The sequence below is a fragment of the Lacerta agilis genome, chromosome Z (genome assembly GCF_009819535.1).
Source record: "Lacerta agilis isolate rLacAgi1 chromosome Z, rLacAgi1.pri, whole genome shotgun sequence".
NCBI classification, from domain to species: domain Eukaryota; kingdom Metazoa; phylum Chordata; class Lepidosauria; order Squamata; family Lacertidae; genus Lacerta; species Lacerta agilis.
The window spans coordinates 1,273,083-1,288,315 of record NC_046331.1 but is presented as its reverse complement, the minus strand read 5'-3'; the positions used below and the strand labels follow the sequence as shown (position 1 = coordinate 1,288,315).

General features: G+C 51.4%; 1 protein-coding gene across 1 annotated transcript in view; it reads left to right on the top strand.

Moving 5' to 3' along the window:
• Nucleotides 1–212: 212 nt before the first annotated feature.
• Nucleotides 213–15,233, top strand: part of LOC117040274 (carboxyl-terminal PDZ ligand of neuronal nitric oxide synthase protein-like) — a 43,723-nt gene continuing 28,702 nt past the window's right edge. The window contains 3 exon segments of the mRNA XM_033137949.1: nucleotides 213–258; nucleotides 261–337; nucleotides 9,471–9,542. Of these exon segments, the coding sequence (XP_032993840.1) occupies nucleotides 228–258; nucleotides 261–337; nucleotides 9,471–9,542 (180 nt within the window). The 5' untranslated portion in view covers nucleotides 213–227.

Genomic DNA, 15,233 nt, shown 5'->3' with positions numbered 1-15,233 from the left:
TCCATTCCCGGTGCTCGCAGCCGCTGCCTCGCCTCAGCTCCGCCCCAACGTAACGCATCACTCGGGAAGAGGGAGACGCCGGGAGGAGCTTCCTTTTCCTCCTCCTCCTCCTCGGCGCCCTCGTCCTGGGCGAGCCGAGCGCTGCGCTCCCGGCTCCTGCCTCCTGCTCTTTGCTGCGGTGGCGGCAGGGACTCGCCGTCGGGGCGGCCGGGCGATGCTCTTGCAAGATGCCGGTCAAGCTCAAGAACCGCTACAACCTGGTGACGATGCCGGAGACTCGCGGGTGCCGCTGCACAACGAGGAAGCCTTCCAGCACGGGATCCACTTCCAGGCCAAGGTGAGCCGCCCGGGGTTTGTGGAAAGCAAGGCGCCGTTCGTTGCGCGCCTTTACGCACGGGATCCCGCGCTGCCGCCGCTGCTTCCTCCAGGCCGGAGGTCCCGTCCCCCACCCCCTCTGGCGACATCCAGCCGGGTTCTCTCCAGTACCCAGCAGCCGTGGGGCGCGGATTGTCACCCCCAAAGAAAGAAGTCTGCCCGTGCATGTGCAGAATGCATCTCAAGACACGCATTGATTCCTCGGCAAGCAGCTCTCCTCCTCCTCCTCCTCCTCCCTGCGGCGTGTTTAATAGGAAGCTTAACTAGGAAGCTCCCGTGATTCCCGGTCAAAGCCGTAACTCGGAGCGTTGAGGAAAAGGGGTTCCCAGAACATGTGTAGAGCTTGGGCTCGCGTTGGGCAGCTAACCCCTTGCATGTTTACAGACGCCTACTTACCGCCTTTGCTCGCAGTAGCAAGAGTGCTTCAGGTGTAGCCTTTGATCCAAACACCTAAGAAGGCAGGAATCTCACAGGTGCAGCTTTCACCCATCATTCCTGCATCCAGGGAGATGGAATAATTCCTTGTTTAGATTTCTGCCTGTCATAGAAGTTGTTACAGCAGGTACTGTAGGAAGAGAGAGGCGATAACCTTTTATTTGGCAGTGGAGAATGCAGCAATTTCATGTGCCAATGAGGTTGGGGGGGGGGTGCCTGAGCCAGTTAGGCACACTGTCCACACCTGGGCATCCAAGCCATTGAGCCTCTGACCATGTTTCAGCCCCCACCAAGGCAGCCTGCAGGCCTTGTGCACTAGCTTCCCACCAAAGTGGCTGTAGTCATAGCCCCTAAAATGGAGCCTCCATGTGAAGGGGCAGTGTGCAGACTAACAACCTCCCTGGAGTCATCCAGCTGGCTGCTTTTGCAGACAACGTGCCTGACCAGAAGGGACCTTTGGTCTGATCCGGCAGATCTCTTCATTCGTTGCCTTACAGCTAAATAGAACCTCTGTGTGTAGCGCAGTCTGCTTCTGAACGCTGGTTATTGGGAGCAGCAGCTGCAAGAGCGGGGGGGGGGGGAGAGAGTACACCCTTTATGCTCTGCTGTGGGAATCCCTCAAAATGTACAACTGCCAGTTGCTTCAATTGCGGTTTGCCCCATTGCAGGACATTGCTGCACACGGTCTGAGCCCCTGTTCCTAAGCCAGAGTGAGAGGCAGCAGTCCCAGGGGAAGGGGCGTGAGAGATTCCTCCCTTGTTGCATTCCTTCAGGGAAGGGGGGGGGCACTCCTTAGGTAGATTAGGATCTCCTGGGAGATATTTGGGTAACTTAGCAGTAGTGGGTGTTCTTCTTATTAACTTCTGAATGCTTACCAGTTGCTGGAGGCCACAGGAGGGCCGGTGATGCTTTTGGCCTCAGATCCTGCTTGCCAGTGAGGCATCTGGGTGGCCACTGAGAGAAGAGGGGCCTGATCCAGCAGGCTTGTCTCATGTTCATATGTGCTGTTTTAAAAGAGTTTAATTGCTTCTTGGCGGCTCTCTTTTATATGTTCTTAGTTCTCTTTCTTTGTCCCTTGTATTTTGTCTGCGTTGCTTTAATTTGTGTAAACCCCCTTGAGTCCCAGCCTGGGGGGAAAGCGGGACATAAATAAATACTGTACAATTACAAGAATAGATTGACAGGGCTACCTGCCTCCCAGCTGCTTGACAATAGCATGGGGGGTGTGCCTTATAGAGGATTGGGGCAACCACACGGGCAGGCAGCAGCAGTGGCTTTTACAGGCTTGTAGACGTTCCCACCCTAACCTGGAGATTTAGCGTGGGACCTTCTGCATGCAAGACAGGTGCCCCCATCACTGAGCCCCTGTTAACAGTTGAAGAGCATCCCATGTGCTAAGGTAGGTTTCCAGAGAAGGCGGCTTGGGTGGGTGGGGCATCAGGAGTGGGGGTTCATAGGTATAGACTTGACAGTGGTTTTTGGCGTGGTCCCAGGTCCCAGGCTACACTCAGAGAGTTACTGTGCAATGGCAGTTATAATTAATTGGTAGTCCAGCACCCTGTTCTCACAGTGACCAACCATATTCCCCAATGGGAAACCCACAAGCGAGAGCAGCCTTTCCCTTCCCGTGGTTCCCGGCAGCTGGGATTCAGAGGCATTGCTGCTGCAGATGGCTAGCCCTCTCCTCCTCCATGAATTCGCACCCAGAGCATGAGCAAGAACAGCTGACCTGCAGGTCTTTCAGCCAAATTAAAAGAACTCCGGCTTTTCTGCTTCTAGTGTTTGGAACTGGCTGTTCCCACACCCTGCAGTCTGTCAAAATGGTTTATCCCAAAAGGTCTGCGATGTCATTTACAGAGGGGGGAAACAAAGTCAAGAGAGTCAGGCCAACCAATTTCTTTTTAATTACGTTCTAATCAGATGGAGCCAAGGAAGTTTATTCAGGGAGTGAAGGGGCACAGGGGAAGCAGGTCGCACCAAGACTCCAAGAGGTCATAACGGTTGTATGATCTTTTCCCATGTAACTGGCTTATCCTGCTCAGTATGATTTCATTTTCAAAATTAATCTCTCTGGTTTTCAGAGTTAAAATCTGTGGGGCATTTTCCCTGCAGGAATCATTAGGAACCTGCTCTGGGGTAGGGGGGAAACTTCCTCAAACCAGGATCCAGTCTTCAGAAGTTGCCTTAATACTCAGTCAGACCCCTGGTACATCTAGCTCAGTATTGCCAAGCTCTGACAAGCAGCAATTCTTCCTAGTCTCTCTCGGCTCTACTTGGAGTTTCCAAGGAATGAGTCTGGGAACTTCTGCTGGCAAATCTGGTGCTCCTGCATTGAGGCCGCTCAGCCCCTTTTCCTGTCTGAATTGAGGCTGGTGTGGCGGTTGTGTGCTGCCGCATGTGTCCTATGAATAGCTCTGTGGGTCTTGAAATCTGGGGGGAGAATATGCAAAGCTGTGTTGCTGACACAGAATTCTTCATCAAGCAGAGCAGAAGGGGAACTGGTTCTTTTTAGACCTAGAGAACGAAGGTTTCCATGGCAAAATTTAAGAACTGTAATGCGAATATTGGCATTTGAAGTGGCATTTAAGTGATTTTAAGTGATGACAACATTTAGGTCCCAGCTTTGTGCATTTACCGGTAGGTCCCAGCTTTATAGAGGACTGAAAACAAAGTCTAATATTCCTTGGAGCCTCTAACCGTGTTCTTTGCTGCCTGGCGGCAGCCAGTTACTGATACCAGCTTGCTATCAGAATCCCATTTGCGTCTGAACATAATGCAAGCTTCCAACCTCTACAGAACCCTCCGCAAGGCAGAATGGCAGTGGCTGTTTCAGCTGTATTTAGTCTTCCAGTTAGGTGGTTACAGAGAGAACCAGGGTGTGCTTACCTTGTTCAAAAGTAATTTGTAAGTGCTTGGCAGTTGTGAGGGGAGGCGTGTGCATGGGTGAGCCTCCAAGAGGGTCTCTTGCCATGTTGACCACCCCTTCCATTAAAGGCGCTCTGGGTGGCAGCAGGATGGTGGGAGGGAGGAGCTGTGTGAAGACTGACCTTCAGAGACAATAAGGGGTGTTTTGGAGGGCGGGAGTGGGGGCTGGGGAGAGAGATGCCTTAGATGCCGGACACTGTCATCTGCTCCCTCCCCCTTCTCAAGCTGTGCCTCTGTGTGTCCCACCCCCACCCCCCTTTTAAAATAGCCAGCTCCCCTCTGTGGCTGGGAATCTTCCCTTGCCAACCCCTCTTGTCTTTGTTCCCAAAAACCACAACAAATCCTAAGATTGCAGTCCTAGAAACCCAGTGGCTAGATAGTTTAAGCCCTGTGGGATTGAGCCAAGCTGGTATCTGAGCAAAACCACGCCGAATATGTAACTCAGAGAATGGTGTTTCTGAAGGAGTTGGAGCCCAGAAGCACATTAGCACGTTTAGAAAATATCTGGGGGAAATGGGAAAGGTGCAAAGGAACATCTTGTTGATTTCAGAGTGCGGGCGGGCTTTTAAAATGGCAATGGTAATAATATTAATATTAATAATGACGATGTGTAGTTTATCAGTCTATTATTAACAATGCTGCTCGTGCTTTTAAAGGAATGCAGATGTTTATCTTCAGATTTCCTTATATCTTGCAAGCTTCCTCAAGCCTGAAATTAACTATTAGAGTGCCCTGGTATTTAATAAAAGATTCCCCAAACAGACCCTGTGCTGAAGCACAAGAACAGGGTACAGAAAGCCCAGGCAATCAGTTCTTCATAGGAGAAGGAGATATAGTCTTGGGAAAACATTGATACCTCTCATTGATTGAGTAGTGATATTCTGATGGACAAACATGAGAAGGATTAGCACCTGAGAGGGGGGGTAACCAGTGATTTCAGTACAGTATATCAGTTTCCCCCTTATTATTCAGGGTTATTGGCTTTTGGCTGTTGTTGTTGTTGTGTTGTTGTTGTTGTTTTGGTTGTTGTTGTGTGTTTGGTTGTTGTTGTTGTTGTTGTTGTTGTTGTTGTGTTATGTATTTTGTGTTTTTATCTTGTAATTTATGCTGTAAACGTCCCTGTGATCTTCAGTTGAAGGGTGGTATGCAAATTTAATAAATATAAAATAATATTAATTAATTAACAAAGAAGAAGAAGAAGACCCTCATTACTGCAGATTGCAGTCTTCTAGGGGGCAGAGACCCTGTGCTTGTTTTGCTTTGCGGTTTGACATTCTCACACCACAGGCAGAGAACATTGGCTGTTCATCATTTTTATGAAGGAAATACGTTTCACAGTTTCGTGGGGGTGCCACAGCTCGCTTTGGACTGCAGACCCATTCATACGCCAAGGGCCTGGTCTCCGTGGAATAAGGCAGATTGCAGAGTGTGCCACAAAGGACCCCTTGTGCCCGGAGCCCCAGTAGAGTTGGAGAGGGGAGCAGGGCCTGGGAGTATCTGGGGGAACCTGACCCTGCCTGCCTCGCAGGGCTGTTGTGAGGATAAAATGAGGAAGTGGGGAGCCATATACGCCACCTTGAGCTCCTTGGAGGAAAGCAGGGCTATAAATGCAAACAACAACAACAACAACAAACATTCCCTCCTGCAGCATAAACGGGAGGAGAACAGGTTTGGCAGAGGTTCCTTCTTGATCTTCTGTATAAGCTGCAGTAACTGTTCCAGCCCCAGCCAGTGTGGTGGTGGCTGGCCAGGAATGATGGGAGTTGGAGTCCACCGACATCCAGAGGGCCCCGTATTGCTTCTGTAACCTGGTCTGCAGGTGGCCAGTAAAGCAAAAACTTGTGCCCTGGGATTATGCGTTTTACTCCTGGCATGGGCCCCAGTTGCAACCAATGAGGAGATTTCTGGGTGCCAGGTTGGCGACCACAGTTTAAAGACCCACCTTGGTCCGTAGTTTATTCCATCCCCACTGTGTGTGTGTTACTCGGGACAATGTGAATTGTTGCAAGAGCAAGATATAGTCAAGCAATACAGTAGTTGAGGTCGCAGAGCCATAGAATCGTAGAACTGTAGCCTTGGAAGGGTCCCCCAGTCCAATCCCTTGACGAACAGACATTCTGTTGTGGTGTCTGCAACCTAGATTTAGGGTACTATTTGGCACCTAGCTTATATATCTGAATTTATTACACTGGTGTCAGCCTCCCCCTCTCTTGGCACTTTCTTGAAATCTGTGTTCCTATGTGCTCCGTCCACTGTTTGCCAGTGTGCAGATGCCAGCCTTTCCCAAGCTGGTGCCATCTGGATGTCTTGGACTCCAACTCTCATCAGCTTCATGATACATTGACCCCAAATGGCTTTGAGGTCCCTCACCCTGTGGGACGTGGGTGGCGCTGTGGGATAAACAACAGAGCCTAGAGCTTGTCGATTGGAAGGTCAGGGGTTCGAATCCCGCAACGGGGTGAGCTCCCGTTGCTCGGTCCCTGCTCCTGCCAACCTAGCCGTTCAAAAGCACATCAAAGTGCAAGCAGATCAATAGGTACCGCTCCGGCGCGGAGGGTAAACGGCGTTTTCCGTGCGCTGCTCTGGTTCACCAGAAGCAGCTTAGTCATGCTGGCCACATGACCCGGAAGCCGTACACCGGCTCCCTCGGCCAGTTAAAGCGAGATGAGCACCACAACCCCAGAGTCGTCTGCAGCTGGACCTAGCGGTCAGGGGTCCCTTTACCTTTACCTACCCCGCACCCCACAAAAATTATTTGGAATTGATTGTAGAAATCAAACAAACCAATGGTGACCTCAAAACGGTTTGCAGAAAGAGTGAAACAGCAAAGTAAAAACACTTGAAACAGCTATTTAGAACATTCAGATATTAATTAAATCAGTGATGAGACTAACAACCAGATTAAAAGACTTGCCAATGTTCCACATAGGTGGGTAGGCTTAGCAGGTGCCATATAGACTACGGCTAGTTACGCCTTCCTGGTGTCAAGAGGCAGGGAGTTCCTTACAAATTTGGAGCGGGTATTATGTGGCGCCCGTAATAGTTCCAGTTCCACAGATCAAAGCGGACCGACCGGGCAGTCTTCTGCAACCGAGGGCTATGTGAATTTTCTGAAATAAATAAATAAATGGGCTCCCCTTCTGGTGCTCAGGTACAAGACCATTAAGCAGGATTAGAATCCCCAGTTCACCTCTAAGCCCCCCACCCCACCCCCAGCTCCTTTCCATCACCCTTATGGCGTAAAGAAGGTTGAGTGACTAATCTCCAGTTGAGCAGTGTTGGAGTAGGCACCCTCGGTTGCCAGCTTGATGGGTGTCACTCTGGTCCAAGTCCGATGGAGGGTGTGTGTGTGTGTGTGTGTGTGTGTGAGAGAGAGAGAGAGAGAGAGAGATGGGCAATAGAAATCCTGCCACTGGTGTGCAAATTTTTGTACGGGCCTAGCCTGGTTCTCGGTGTCTTCACCTTTCCCTGCCGTGACAGAGCCTCATTAAAACAAACAATTAGCAAACCAGCAGCCGTGCAGTTATTTCCTCCTCCGGCGGGTACCAATTCCAGGCCGGCTGAGTTTGGCAAGAGGTGGGATTCTGCCGGCTTGGCTTAACCTTGCAAGGAGCAGCATAACGCCAGGAAAAGGAGAGTGAGGAAATGCAGACACAGAGCTTTGTTTTTGCAACTCATTTCCACCGCAGGGTCACGGGTGTTATGACATCCCTAGGGCAGGCACACATCAACTGATATGGAACACCCGCAGGGTTACTCAACGGACCAGAGGGTTGCAATCCAGCTGTTGCAATGCAGACACAGAGCCCTGTCCCAGCCAGAGCTGCTCACAGACTTCAATCCCAGGCACCCAATCTGTGCATACTTGTGTAGGCTTACGCCCCAGGCTTTCTGAAGGACCGTATCTTCCCATGTGAACCTGTCCAGATTCTGAGATCTTCAGGGGAGACCTTTTTCACAGTCCCTCTATCCTTCCAGGCACCCTTGGTGAGGACACAGGAGAGGGCCTTCTCAGTGGTGGCTGCTCCCAGACTCTGGAACTCTCTCCCTAGAGGCAAGCCTGGCTCCCTCCTTGTCTTTTCGCCAGCAGCTGAATGCTGTTGTAATTCCCACATGCCCTTGAGAACTGACTTTTTTTAAAAAAGGAAAAGGCTTTGAAATTATGCTGTGCTTCTTTTTTAAACTATATTTTAATACATTGGTTTTTAATATTCCTTTAATTCCTTTAATTTTAATATTCCTTTAAGTCGTAACTTGGAAGTCAAACGGAATCAGTTCCGGAAGTCCGTTTGACTTCCAAAACGTTCGAAAACCAAAGCTCGGCTTCTGATTAGCTGCAGGAAACTCCTGCAGCCAATCGGAAGCCTTGTCAGATGCTCGGCTTCCAAAAATAGTTTGCAAACCAGAACAGTCACTTCCGGGTTTGCGACGTTCGGGAGCCAAAGAGTTCGGGAACTAAGCTGTTTGACTTCCAAGGTATGACTGTATAGTATTTAATTATTTTTTTGTTTTTATGTTTTTAGCCTGTGTCTGGGGTGTTGGGAGAGGGGTAGTAGCTCTGGTGGGGGGACATGCAGTGCTGCTTCTCAGGTAGTTCATCCCCCCCTTGGTCCCCACCCTGCACTCGGCTCTAACCTGTGGCTCCTAGAAGCCGCCAGCATGTGACAGCAGCCACAATCCTGAGAGCCGGCTGCATCAGGTGAGGGTAGCGGCCAATGGGTCACAAACCCTCAGTGAGTTTGGGACTCCATGTGTGAAGACAGGCTCCGAAGGATTGAGCAGACAAGACCAAGAGTGGGTCCAACAATCAAGAAGGTGGCATCTGCACATGCTGTAGTGTAGAGGGCCATGTGGGGCCCATCCACCTGGGAAGGTAGCCCACCTGGGAAGAAGGAAAGCTCTGGCCCTAAACCTCAAGAAAAGAAAAGACGAAAGAGTAAACTCTGCACAAATCCAGAGTGGAGTCCCTAAGGCGGTTGAATGGCGCCCTGTACGCCACTTTCCATCCAACTCCTGCAACCAGGCAGGTGCTAAACATATTGCTCTGCTTCCTTTGGAAAGAGGGGTCTTGTAGTCTGGTCAGTCCAGGACCTCAAGACACACTGCCCAGGCCTCGGAGAGGTCACTTTGGTGCTGCTAACTTCACCCCCGGAGGTGCACTCCATTGTTTCTCGAGACAGATGGATGCCAAGAAAGCCTTTGTATTTCATTTGTGCTGCTTTGATTTGTGTAAGCTGCCTTGAGTCCCAGTCTCTGAAAAAGATGGGCTATAGTAGTAGTAGTAGTAGTAGTAGTAGTAATGGTAAAGGGACCCCTCACCATTAGGTCCAGTCGCAGACAACTCTGGGGTTGTGGCGCTCATCTCACTTTACTGGCCGAGGAAGCCGGCGTCCAGCTTCCGGATCATGTGGCCGGCAGGACTAAGCCTCTTCTGGCGAACCAGAGCAGCACACGGAAATGCCGTTGACCTTCCTGCCAGAGCTGTACCTATTTGTCTACTTGCACTTTGACGTGCTTTCAAACTGCTAGGTTGGCAGGAGCTCATGCCGTTGCGGGGATTCGAACCGCCGACCTTCCAGTCGGCAAGCCCTAGTAAATAAGTGTGTGAATGCACAGAGCCCTTGCAGATGCCGATGAGAATGGGGCAGATGTGCACAGCACCAAGCTCTGGAACAGGGGCAAATTGTTCCAAAAGTCTTTAACGAATCACTCCTGGCTTTGCTCTCTCCCTTCAGTACATTGGCAGTCTGGATGTGCCAAGACCCAACAGCCGCGTGGAGATAGTTGCCGCGATGAGGAGGATCCGGGTGAGTCATTGTGTGTGTGTGTGTGTGTGTGTGTGTGTGTGTGTGCCTTCCTTCCTTCCTTCCTTCCCCTCCCCAACCTGCAAATATCTTATGCTTACTTTGAACCACTCAATTAAGCAATCAGAAAAAAGTCCTCTTCCCCCTGTGCCTTGTTCTCCTCCGCCTCCCCCCCCCAAAAGCATGCTACCCCTGCCTTCCTTCCTCCCCAGGAAGCATTCAACCAGAAGGCTGGCTGGGCTCCACTTCACATAAACCCACGCTGCCCCACAAATGGCTGAGCCCACGGATGAGCTGAGTTTCCTCCTGGAACAGAAGCCCAGATTCTCTCAAGCGGCTAGGTGGCCTTCTGAGAATGAATGGCTCCAGCTAGACCAGGCGGTGCCTCTGTCCACTTCGGTTTGCATTTCTCTCTCTTTCTCCTCTCCCGCCCCCCCCCCCCACTTTGCCTGACTTGAGGCAAGGCTGACACTTTCTTGTCATTTCCGAGAAGGAGAGCGAGGCCAAAGTGTCTCTTTTCATAGAATCGTAGAACTGTAGAGCTGGAAGAGATGCCCGAGGGTCCTCTAGTCCACCCCCCCCGGCAGGTGACCCTCCAACCTCTGCTTCGAAACCTCCAGCAGAGCCGAGTCCACCACCACCACCACCGTGTGTAGCTAAGGCGCTATGGAACTGGCATGGTGATGTGTGTTGAATTTTTCAGCTTCCAGCTTCCAAAAATGGGAGTTGCTGAAAAAGTAGTGACACGACTTGGGAATTCAAAACATATTGTATATTTAAAAGTTAGGCATAATTTAGTTTTGCTTGATGAGTAACAAAATCAAAAATACTGACTTTTTGTGGAATTTCTGGGTGTGCAGACCCAGGTGCTTCTGGGCCAGTTTTACAAAAACAGGAAATGGACCAAGTTTTCTTGGGGGACACAAAAGAAGAGGTGCGCCACAAATTCCTTGCCACAAATTCCTGTTTTCAAAGCAGGGAGGTGGGTGGGGGGGATTTGGATCCCTGGGTCTTACTGTGACCCTCGGCTCCCCCCCACCTCTGACCTCTTGCCACATGAGCTGCTTGGAGTTGTATTCCATCAGCACCTAGAGGACTGCAGGTTGCCCCCCCCCCCACAACCAGTCCAGCTGCCTCCCCTCCCCCCCAGGGCCTGCTTCCACCCCCGAAACCCCGCATCCAGTCTCCAACTTGGGGGGCTGTTTGGGAAAGCCTTGCCAGAGCTCGGTGGATGTACCAGTCCTGCTCTGAGGTGGCCCATGACCATCTCACCCCTCCGTTCACTGCGCCAGGGAGTGCCCCTGGCAGCTCAGGGGCTGGGCGCCTGCTTGGCATACCAAAGGCTGCAAGATCAACCTTGGGCGCCCCCCTTCCCTAAAGGTTGCAAAGCTGGGAGGGGCCCCCTGGCTGGCTGCTACCAGTCAGAGGAGATAGTACTGAGGGCTGGGTGGATGTGTGGATCTGGCAGATCCCAGGCCCCTCTGCCCATGCCCACCCACCCAGGGTCTCTGGGTGTTTTGCTGGGGGGTCCTAGGAAAAGTGCAAGCCCTCACCCGCCACCACCATTGCAATTCACACCCAAATCCTGTTGCTTTCTCTGCTTCCACCCCGCTGTGCCAGCCAAAGGCCCCCCAGTCCTGTTTTCCAACAGCTGCTCAGGTGCCTTGCAGGGCCTCCCCCTTAGGCTGCCCCCCTGTCGTTCTGTGGGCTCTGCAGGCTGGCATCTGCTAATCCCCTAATCAGCTGTGCTGAGTGGCTTTATGAAGCATCCTCCTTGTGTTCTGGGCCAGCTATTCCGCCCCCCCCTCTTTCCCCTCCCCTTGTATAAAAAGGCTTCTGAGATTTAATAAGGAGGAAGGCATTCCTTGTGTTCACATTTCCCAGCTGGGGCTCAGCGTGGGCGCCTTGCTTGTGGCAGTTAATTGGCAGTTTAAAAGGGGCTGGGGGGGGTGGGGAGGCCAGGCAGCAGCGTCAGTGGAGGGAAGGGGGGGCAGGACCTGTGTGCTCCCAAGCAAAGCCGGGTCTACGTGACAAAGCAGTTCCAAGCGTGCCAAAAGGTTTATAAAATTGTGCGAGGCATGGAGAAAGCGGAAAGAGGAAATGGCAACTCCCTCTCTCCATCCGCCAGAACTTGGCACCCGGTGAAGCTGAACATTGGAAGATTCAGCTTCCAGCATAAAAGGGAATGCTTCTTTGCACGATGCATGGTTAACTTGTGGAACTCACACCCACAGGAGGCACATTCATGGAGGAGAGGGCTGTCCATGCCATGATGTCTGTGCTCTGTCTCCACAAGTTGGAGACAGCAATGGTCAGGCCCATGCAGAGGCAGAGGAGGAGCCGGGTACCCTTGCCCTGCGTCTCAGAGGACTAAGCTGGCCAGGGCTCCCTGCCAGGAACATGTCAGGCGTACGCTGTCATGCCAAGGTTGCCCCATGCCCCCCCCCCAGCTGACTGGGAGCTCCTCCCTGGGCTTCAGACAAGCTCTGCACAGGCCCGCCAATGCTTCTGAAACCACAGAAAGGGGGAAGGCTCTCATGCTTGGGTCCTGCTTGCAGGTTTCATCCAGGCACCTGGAGGCTGGCCTCGATGGGCCATGGGCCTGACCCAGCAGGGTCCTCTTCTGTTCAGCACCAGGCTCCTGATCAAGACACCTGAAGGGGGTGGGGGTGCTTGCAAGGAGGGTGGGAAACTCCAGAAAAGGTTTTTCCGAATCGTGTGCTGAACTGCAGTCTCCAGGGTCCTTGTGAGGAAGTCTGCAGTGAGAGCTGAGCATTTTAGGAACCTTCGCCAGCCAAATATGAAATGTCATAGGGTCAGGCTGACATTTTTGAAACCTTCAAGCGGTTTGCAAATGGGATAAAACAATGAAAATATTACTAAGAAAAATTAACAACAATAATTTAAGACCTTAGGAAAGCTAAAACAACGATGGACTAAAAGCAGATTAAAACTCACACTAACTTTCTAAACTTCTGGGTTGGCATGTCTGAACAAAAATGCTTTTAGCAGGCACTGAAAGGAGTAAAGGCTCCTGACATCAGGTAGAGAGTTCCAAAATTACAGTTGATGCCACCCTGCAAGATCGAGTTCCCACAAATGCCAGAACGGCTATGATGTGGCCAGTTCCGCAGATCGAAGCAGGCGAGGGGTGTATATGGGGAATTAAACAAGCAAACAAATGCATAATATTTGCACACTGACTCTTGGCAGTTTTAAGGCATCCCTTTCTCGCAAAGGTGCTGGATGCGAGATTCGGCTTCAGTGTTTCAGGGCAGGATGTTTTACTTTGGACCTGTGCTGGTGAAGTTTTCCATAGCACAGGTGTCCACCTTGCCTCCTACCTGCTGCTCAGGGTGGGTGGGGAACCCAGAATCAGTGGTGGGAGCCCTCTGTTCTTTTGGGAGCTCCTGGATCCACCCGGAGACACAGCCATGCCCCCCCCCCCGCTGGTTTCTTGGCAAGAGCTGTTCTTTAACAAACAGAGACAATTTCTCAGCCCTTGGAGCAGAATGTAAATTTGGTGGATGTACATTTTGTACTTGCCTGGTTGGCTTGTCATTAAGGCTAAGCCTTCATTTAAATGTGTGTGTGTGGGGGGGGTTTTCTGCGTTAAAAAATTGCCAGCCTTTCTCCTGGATTATTAGTAGCCTCCTGGAGCCCCAGACTTTTTCTGCGATTGACTGAGCTGTAGCTAATCCTCCCTCCTCCCCCCCCCCAGCCAATTTCCCCAGCTTTGACAGTGACAGCGGATGTCATTATTCTTGCCGCTTGAATATTAAGTGGGGCGGCAGTTGCTGCGCTCCTTGGCAGCCGCATCCTGGCCCCCATTACACCCTGGCTCTTTGTAGCCTATGCTTGCTTTCAGAGCCTGGGGGTGGTGTAGGAAAGGGCCTCACCCTGAGTCCATCTGCTGGCCCATCCAGCCCAATGTTGTCCATAACTGGTGTGAGGGAAGCTGCAAGCCTCCAGGTGTGGCTGGACTACAACTCCCATCCTCCCTGGTTGTTGGCCGCACTTGCTGGGGCTGATGGAAGTTGTAGTCCAGTAACATCTGGAGGGCCAAGGGTTAGGCCCCCCCCCTGGTGTGGTCTGCACTGACTGGCAGCTGCGGCCTTCCAGGGCCCTAGGCCAAGCACATTCCCAAGCCCTACCAAGAGATTAGTTTTATTGGGGGGGGGGTGTTGTTATTTGTTTGTTTTTTGGTTTATTATGTATTTTGCATTCTCATTCTATATGCTTATGTTGTGAAACACCCTGTGATCTTTGGATGAAGGGTTTAAACAAATTTACCAGTAATTGATGATGATGATGATGATGATGATAAATATCTAACCTTTATCTCCCAGGAGCTCAAAGTGGAATACATGGTTCTTCTCCCCACTGAATCCCCACAACAGCAACCCTCAAGGTAGGTTAGGCTGAGTGGCCCAAGGTCAGCCCACGAGAGCTTTGTGGCTGAGTGGGGATTCGAACCCTGGGCTCTCCCAGGTGCTTATCTGATGCTGCAACCACCGCTCCGCACTGGTGCTCTGCTACCGGGGATTGAACTTGCAACCTTCTGCGTGCAAAGTGGATGGTCTAGCATTGGGGATACGCTCACAGTGTTAAATGGAACAGATTGCACTCCTCTTTCCTCTCCATGGCAAGATATTCGTCAAGGCTCTGCCTCTGGAGGTGCAGTGTCAGAGCAAGGCCAAAGCAAGCTCAGAGTGTCTTGCTAGGACCTGGGAGGCCAGGGTTCAAATCCTCAGCTCATCTATCAGGCTATGATTGCCTCTCAGCATGACCTACCTCGCAGGGTTGTTGTGAGAGGCTAACATGGGAAGAGGGAGAGCCAGGTATGCCATCCTGGAGGAAAAGGTGAGATAGACATGCAAAATACAAATCTATTAATCCACTGAGAACCCAGGTTAGTACAAGGGAAGCAGAGAGGCAAGCTGGCACTGAAACCATACGTCACATTTTTCAGAATAAGTAAATAAACCAAACAGGGTTGGAAGTCAGAATGCAGAGGAGCCAACTTTGCAGCCGTATCCCTACCAGCAATCCATTGGTCAGGAGCCTTGTTTTAAAAGAGAGGATTTAACCTGGCACCTGGACGCTACAATGGAAGACACTTATTTGGGGGTGCCACCAGCGAAAAGGCCCCACCCTTTCATCTTGGCATGTGTGTTTGGGGGTGGGAAGTTCCTGAAGAATTGCCCCAGAGGAAGGTTTTTAAGGGCTCCTGCAGGGCTGCCCTTTCCCTGCCTGTTTTATCCTTTGCAAACAACCCTCCGAGGTAGGCTTGTCTGAGAGAGAGGCCTCCCGTTCTCTCAGCCTGGCATGTAACTGCTGCACCGGTGGTGAGGGGCATCTGTGGCACTCCAGGTGTTGTCAGGATCCCAGCACCCATCAGCCCCAGCCACCTGGAGGTCTGTACCCCACAACCGCTTCACTGCACCTCCCTGCCTCTCAGTGTGGGCTAACGGAAGTTGGGGGGTTCACTAATCAAGCCTCTCTGCCTTTTAGCTGCTGGAAACGTTAAAGAATTGATTGAGTCAAAGTTAAATGAAGACGGTACAAAACCTCAGCAAGGTTTCCTTGTTCAGCACCGTTGAGGACAGGCAGAGGGGTGAAAATGAAAAGACGGGCCTGTCAGAGTTGTCTAGAGCAAGCAGAGTAATAGCACAGCTGTATTCTGCCTTGGTC